An 8,250-nucleotide genomic window follows, 5' to 3' on the forward strand; every position below is an offset into this window, starting at 1 on the left:
AAATCCAACAAGCATAACACCGAAAATGTCATCAAAATCGGATGTAAGATAAAAAGGTTATGACATTTCAAAGTTTCGCTTAATTTCACAAAACAGTTATATGCACTTCCTGGTCAGTATGCAAATGAGGGGGCTGATAACTTCACTCACTATTTCTATTGTATGTTATTATTTGAAATATAAATATTCTAATTTTCTCCTCATTGTCCTATGACACATATTTTTTCCTCCCTGAACATGTGACATTACCACTGTTATAACATTTTATGGTTCAGCTAAGTTGGTCTGTGATGTCAAATTGGTAAATAATCAATAGTGAGTGATGGACATCTTTGACTTTCTCATTTGCATGCCACTCATTTGTGCATATAACTGTTTTGTGAAAAATAAGCAAAACTTTAAAATGTAATAACGTTCATATTTTTCGTCCGAATTTGGTCAAAATTTCAGTATTATGCTTGTCTCTATTTATTCGAATCAACGGTTTTCTGCAGTGGACTTGACCTTTAAGAAGTTTAATAGAATTCTGGGGCAGAGGAATATGGGAACTAGGTGGGCTTCAGCTCCCACGTTTTTTTCCCAAAACCATGCACAAAAAAGGTAAAAATGACTTTCTGAATGTTGATTCTTGCATGGTCAGCCGTGCACCCCTCCCGACTTTTGGTTCAGCCCCCCACTCACACTTTCAAAACCTTTCCACTGCCCCTACGGAATCGTTTTAGGCGTGTGTACTTGCTTTACAGGATGTGATAAATCATGTGCATCGTGTGAAATAGAAATGAAATAAAATATGATCATTTATGATAAACGATCTGGTCCCACTGCTGGAAAAGAGTTTACGATCTTACAAGACAGTTTCAACAAGGAAATTACACGTTTTATCCATTCAGATAATGGCCTAATAAAGTTTTTTTTATAATAAAATAAGAAGGCCAAGATTTGTAATCTGATTCAAAGCCTCAAAAACGGTATTATATTGTGATTCACACTGCCCGCTCTCGTTAGGTGCACAAGTACTGACGAAAGATGCATCCTGGATAGTCGCTTCAGCTTCAGTTGCATTCCAACCGGGCCTCAATTGATCCGAGCAAACTCAAGAATATGGAAATCCATCAGCGTCGTAATTTTTCTTTAGGAAATTTGCTCAATGTCCTTTGAAAACAAAGAGAAGCATATTCTTGTCATGAAAATACACATCATCTCTAAAAAATATTTTCGATAAACATGTACTTTTCCATGTTGACGTTGCTGGCTACCCATAGTTGCGATTGATCATATCAATCGCAGCTTTTTGAAGACGGGACCCTGTTTTGCATTATGTGTTGCCTTAATAATCCGTCCCATTCTAGTACGTCGAGCTCCTAATAAGAAGGAATTGATAAGGTCCCATTTTGAATGAATGCAGTGGCGTACAGAGGGAGTGGGAGGTTTGCTTGGGGGAGCCTGACACCCCCCCCCCCGAAAAGTAGAAGTAACCCACGACCATGAAAAATGAAATTGAAAAATTAATGATGAAATATATAATTTTCCGAATGCTATGTCAAAGCCTAACACAAATAGGATTATTTTAATAAGAATGTGAAATTTTAACTATTACGAATTTTGCCCGATAGGCCCCCTCAAAAATGTTTGCTCATGACGCCACTATATGGATGGATAGGAGATCGAAACCATGCACCCCCACCTCTTTATAGGACAGGCGCTTTGTCTAATGACCTCCATCTTATAAAATAGAAATTAGAGGAAGCTTACCCATTTTGTGTTTTATTTTTTTTATTTTTAGGAGTTCGAGAGTTTTTCATCAGATTCATTGTTGCAGAAATCGGAGTCTTGGCAGTAGACTATAGTGATCAATATGCAAATGAGCAAAGCCAGGAATATCAAGATGCAGCTGAGGCTATCCAGAATCTGGTACACTGGTTTTATTTATGCATTTCTGAAAGATGTGTATATCAGTTACCATTAGTGCTGCATGTGTGCACTTACATTGCATTGCATACAAACTTACGTGTGATATGAATCACTAGATGAACTGAAAATTGTCGCTCACAGTCTGATCACTTTATGTCCTCGAAATGATTTGGTTGATTGATTGAATTATGTTTTTGCCCATTGGGATTGTCCATCATTATCTATATCATCTATATTATTATCATCATTATCATCCGCATCCTGAACTTTTCGACCAATACATGAAGCTATACTATTTTGAAGTGTGTGGGATGGGGTTGTGGGTGAGGGTGTGTTTATGTGTGTGAAGATTTGTAAAAAAAAAAAATGTATCTTTTCGTTGCGGAGCCGAGAATGTGAGTATAGATGCGTTTGCGCGTATGTATGTTTGTGGTGGGGGTGACACAATATCGCATCCCCCTGAACATTCTATGAATTATATGAACTATCATTGATAATCAGTTTGTATTATTGTTATCATGATTATTATTAATATCATTATCAATATCATTATTATCATTATCATTATTATTATTATCAAACTGATCATATATTTTGACACCATGCTGATGCTTATTGCTAATGTTATTTTTCTGTCTTTACAGCTTCCTCGCATCCTACTTGCCCAAGGGGTTCAAGGAATCATCAACGTAGGCGTCCAGGGTTTCTTCCCCGGTAGTCTGGGCGTGGATTGTAGGATACCCGTCAGTGCTGACTTCACCGGTGATGAAAACACAATCTTAGATGCCATTTTATCTCACCTTCGAAACAATGGTAACACTCTCAGTGACGGCACTTTCCGACTTGAGATACCGGGCGATTTAGTCACAACAAGAGGTACGTATTCTATTTTTTAACGAAAGTGGGAAGAACCTTAATAAACACGCAGGTCACAGATGAACCAATATGAGTTAAATGTTGACGAACCATGGCTATTGGTGATATTTACAAAATTATTTTGTTAACGATATTTCCTTGACTTAATCTTATGATTGAACACTAATTTTGTTAAGGGATACTAAGTTTCCATTTTCGTATGTGTGAATTAAAGATACAAATTCTTTGATATTGTAATCAGCTTTCTGTTTCTATGTAACGGTATAATTCACGCATTGTTGTATGTTGAAGGAGATCTGGCATTACCCTAGAAAAATATACTACCACCAATGCCCATTGTTACCGATTGAAGGTATTAATTTGTTAATATGGTGTAGTTTTGAAAGAACAAATTCTATCCCCTTTCGATAAAGCAGATTGAAGAAATATTGTTTCCCTGCCTTATATCCTTGTTGGTCTCCCTCCAATAAAAAGTAAGATTGTATATGCTGTACCTCACTTTCCGAATGTACTTTTAAAAAACCACATTAAGAACGAAAGCAAGGTGTTGTGCTCGACGCAGGTGAGGTGATAAATGACCTAATCGTTAAGGTTTTAGCCATGAAATTCATCGGGCCGCTCTGATTGTTTAAGACGAATATGAACGTATTTCACCATTCTGCCAGTTACAAGGAAGCCTTTACACGGTTTAAGGGTCAAGTCTACCCTATAAGATGTTGATACGAATCAATAGAAACAAATCAAACAAGAATCACGCTGAAAAAATATCAAAATCGGATGCAAAATAAGAATGTTAAGATATAGTACACTTTTGCCTTTTTTCAGCTGTATGCAAAACTTCCTGAAATGCAAATGAGAGAGCCGATGATGTCTCGTCATATTTTTTGTTTTTATTATTTGAATTATACATTATTTCAATTTGTACAGATTTTACAATAATGACCAACTTGATTAACCACAAAATGCTAAAATAATGGTAATGCCACATGTTCAGTGAAGTTTAAAACTATTTTTACAAGACATAAAGCAAGATTTATCCATATCTCATCTAAGTAAATACAAAAGAAATACTATTTGCATAAAAGTGTGCATAACTGTTTCTAAAATTAAGTGAAATTTAAAAGGTCATAACTTTTTTATTTTATGTCCGATTTTGATCAAATTTTCAGTCAGTGCTAATATCAACTTTTTGTTGGGGTGTTTTTGAATAACTGTACCAGCTGTGAACATTTTAATTGACTTACTGGAATTAAAATACTAAAAAAAGGGTTCAATGAGAAATGTTTCGTAACAATTTCATTCAAATTAAAGGCAAGTTTCGTAACATGTGCTTTGATACGCTTATAGAGTTAACATTTATATTTGTAATGCCCCATGAAATGCACTAAAAATCGATCTATTGAAATTATTGAATTTGGCTAAACTTAAACTTTTAAACTACCATTCTTCATATCCTTGCTAGATGCTGTTACAACCACAGTTTTGCCTGTTCAAACGGGTGGTGTCGGTAAGATGTTCAATTGATTTAATAATTCTCAACTTGATGTTGGTATATACACTTGAAATAGGGATAGTCTTTATCAGACAGTTTTTTACCATGAGCTAAGAAAGTCATGTTACAGTGTGACCTCAATCCATGGTTAAGTTGTATTTTCTTGATAAAAGAGTGGAGGTGGTCTGACGAAGCCTGTCAAGATTTTTAGTAAAGATTCAACAATGTTGGTAAAATTTTATTTTTATTGTTGCATTTCAATATAAGATTTCAATATATGATTGAATGTCCATTTTTTAAATATTTTTTGTTGTTGTCCTAAGAAAGAGGAATGCAAAAGAGCCGAGGTCCCAGCATATTAAAATTTGATTCAAGTTAAATAGAAATTAAATGTGCATGCCATATTTCTTTTATTTTGATTTCATTTGTTGTCTTGCATTTTGTTTTACTTTGTAAATTTATCGTTGCCTGAAATAAATTCTTGATCAATCAATCAATCAATCAACCAACCAACCAACCAATCATTCAATCAATCGATCAGTCAGTCAGTCAGTCAATCAATCATTAAATCAAAATAATTTAGCCAGTTTTTGGTTTCTTTTCTCAGTTTCTGACGGAGAGGTAAACATTGGTTTGATTGTGGGTGTCATTGGAGGTGTTCTGCTTCTCATATGCATCCTGTCAATCGGTGCCTGTCTTATGTTTGCACGTACCCGCCAACTGAATCAACTGAGACGAAAAGGAGCGGTCCAGTCTGAAGAATACGGAACAGATGACGTAAGAAATGACGAAAACTATACTAATGCACTTTTGGTTCCGCTATCGACAACCCCTTTTGAAGCCAACAAATGAGCCTAAAAGAGACGGTGTCTATAGTGTTGGAGTTTTTTTTTTGTTGATAGACAACAATTTTCACACTCATAACAACAAAGCACTTAATATAATGTTTCTAAGCGCTGCATACGATTGCCCAAGCTTTATCACGGCTACCCTGATTGGACGCTTGAACATTTAAGGGATTACTTCCTACCGGGTACCCATTTACTACACCTGGGTGGAGAGTGGCAAATGTTACAGTAGTTAAACGCCTTGTCCACGCAAGAGCTTCGATAGGATTTGAACCCCCTGACCTCGTGGTTTAAAGTCCGGAGACTTGTCCACTGAGCCACAACACCTCTACAAAGTCACCCCAACCGTTTGAAATGGTAAATTAGGCCGGCCGATGTCTGCTCTTTAATCAACCATCCTATACCCATATCAAATTTCATCTTATTGATGAAATTTTATTGCCCTATTGCCTTATCGTCTTGCATAAATATGTCTGCAAAATAATCACAATAATACACTTCTAATGCTATCTCTGTACGTTGTTTCAATAATTTCTTAACAGTTGATATACCGACTGGCTGCCTCCATCCCTAATGTGTACTTTCAAAGTCCAGGGCCTATAGAGGAAGCACCATCCCCACCCTCCCCTCAAGAAAATACCCCTCCTGCACCTCAAAAGGAAAAACGCAAGTAAGTGAAATATTCTTCATGTCCTCGTGTTTGAGACGTCATAAGTACAAATAACGAAACACAAGACTGTCCTGTTGATAAGGTTAAGCAGAACAGTTTTTTGGGGGGGGGGGTAATAATTCACAAAATATTTATATAATATTCACAGAATTTAGATTCCCATTCATAAAATGTAAATATTCTTTACTCAAGGACGATTTGAACATCATATACATGCAATGTGCTACAGACCTATTTTTATGTACAGTATTATCACGAATAACATTTTGTACTTTGCTATTTGAATAGTTTTGTTGCTTTGATTGTATTTTCGAACGGGAAATTGAAAAAATCTCAAATATAAATTGACATCACTAATGATATCGAATTTTCCCTTTCAGGCATCGCAGGAGAAAGGGCCCCTTCTTTTATCACCCTGCTTAAACGTGGAACACCCATGACTGTGAAATCTTCATCATGGCTCAAGTAGTGCCAGTTGGGAATTAGGCAATTGAAGAGCTGATAAAACCAATTTCATAGTACACATTCAAGACCACATTCTCATCAACTGTCTGGACATCGAAGATATTAATTATTTATAAATGTATATAAGATTATTTTACTCAGCTTTCTTTAAGTGTTGGTTCAGTTAAGAATGAGTCTTTATTGATAGTTTTAAATCCTGATTAAAATGAATTATGTACATTCATTCATGCAAATTTTAATTTGTCTTCAAATATTGTCTTCTCAGGATTACGAAAATGTAAGACATTGTATTGCTGTTCGTTCTTGTATACATATGCAAATTATGTATGGATTAGTTACATAAAAATATTGCCGTAAGGGCTTATACATGTACATGATAAAGAAATGTGCGTATGGTTGAAAAAAGGTTCATTTATAGAAGAAAACGTACAAAGAGTTCAAAATATTTGAGCAAAGTATCAACATTATTTCATCAGTACAAATCATAAATAAGAAAAATAAACCTAGCCTGGAATTAACAGAATTAACATAAATACAGAAGACTAAGTAAAATGGGTGTGTTTATTCGGGATACCCGCGAATCGTCCAACAAGCGCCAAATCTTCTTGATGTTAATGATTATACTGAATCTAAATTAAGCCCACGTTGGCTGAGTCGAGAAGTTCGTATACTACAAACACAACAGAACTCGTTCCTCCTCGAAATGATAACTGGTGGACAGAAAAGTTAGTTTACGTTCGTATCTGCCGGCATACGCTCTGTTAATACGGATAGTATCCCGTAATTAGTAACCATCTGGAATAAAATTATTGGAAATGGTTTTTTGACTGATTTGAGTAGGTATGGGTGTCAACATTTACCAAAAAAAAGTTAGGAGGAATACGGGTTGGGGAAAGTGCTTTTTTTCAAGGTCAAAGGTCAATGACCTTTTCATATATACTGTATAATGGTATCTCTGAGATGGAAAGGCGCAGGTTGGTGATAATGGTGTCAAAATGCACAAATTCTTACCACAATATAAAAAAAAATGAAATTAAGTACCCAGAATGCACATTAAACAAAAACTTTCAAGGTCAAAGCCTTTCAAAGGTCATTGACATTTTTACATTATATACCATATACGATATTATGGTATCTCTGAGATGAAAAGGCGCAGGTTGATGATCTTGGTGTAATAATGCACGGATTCTTACAAGACGATCAAATAAAATTAAATCAAGTACATACAATGCTCATTAACCAATAAAATTTAAGGTCAAAGCCTTTCAAAGGTCAATGACCTTTTTTTTAACTATATACGGTATAATGGTAGCTCTGATCTTGGTGTCAAAATGCAGAGTTTCTTACAGGAAAATCAAATAAAATGAAATTAAGTACCCAGAATGCATATTAATCCATAAAGTTCAAGGTCAAAGGTCAATTACCTTTTTACATATGTTATATATCGTATAATGGTATCTCTGAGATAAAACGCTGCGTGTTGGTGATTTTGGTGTCAAAAAGCAATTTTTGCAAGAAGATAAAAAGGCACAAAATAATATTAAAGAATTATCCTTCACCTTTGATATCTAACGTCAAAGGTCAAAAGTTAATAAATATTTATATTTCCATTCATGATTCCCCTCAAAAAGAAATTAATCCATTATATTTACACTTTTTGTGAATAACAGAAAGATAGCTATTTGTAATGAAAACTTGGATGTTTAATAATTTCACTTTGAAATAGGGATAAATAACGGCCATGTAAAATATATTTAGGGGCCGGTTAGAGGTCAATGAACTATGTCAAAAACGGCTGGAAATTTAAGTAGGTATATAGTGATTCTGATGGGAAAAAGACTCACCTGCATGGAAAATGAACAGAAATTCAATTGTTGATTCCTTGACCAATAATGATGTCAAAATACAAGTTCGAGGTGAAATTGAAATCAAATAGCACTCTTTAATACTGTAGTAATGCATTGCCAAAAGTGTAAAAAAAATCATAT

General features: G+C 34.9%; 1 protein-coding gene across 2 annotated transcripts in view; it reads left to right on the top strand.

Annotated features, from left to right (window-relative positions):
* Positions 1-7,051, top strand: part of LOC121422993 — a 28,441-nt gene extending 21,390 nt beyond the window's left edge. For both annotated transcript variants that reach the window (XM_041618261.1, XM_041618260.1), the window contains exons 18-23: positions 1,784-1,911; positions 2,556-2,787; positions 4,250-4,294; positions 4,887-5,056; positions 5,670-5,797; positions 6,178-7,051. In XM_041618261.1, coding sequence (XP_041474195.1) covers positions 1,784-1,911; positions 2,556-2,787; positions 4,250-4,294; positions 4,887-5,056; positions 5,670-5,797; positions 6,178-6,220 — 746 coding nt within the window. In that variant the 3' untranslated portion in view covers positions 6,221-7,051. The remainder of the gene's footprint in view (positions 1-1,783; positions 1,912-2,555; positions 2,788-4,249; positions 4,295-4,886; positions 5,057-5,669; positions 5,798-6,177) is intronic.
* The last annotated feature ends 1,199 nt before the right edge of the window (positions 7,052-8,250 follow it).

This window comes from Lytechinus variegatus, chromosome 10 (assembly GCF_018143015.1).
Source record: "Lytechinus variegatus isolate NC3 chromosome 10, Lvar_3.0, whole genome shotgun sequence".
NCBI classification, from domain to species: domain Eukaryota; kingdom Metazoa; phylum Echinodermata; class Echinoidea; order Temnopleuroida; family Toxopneustidae; genus Lytechinus; species Lytechinus variegatus.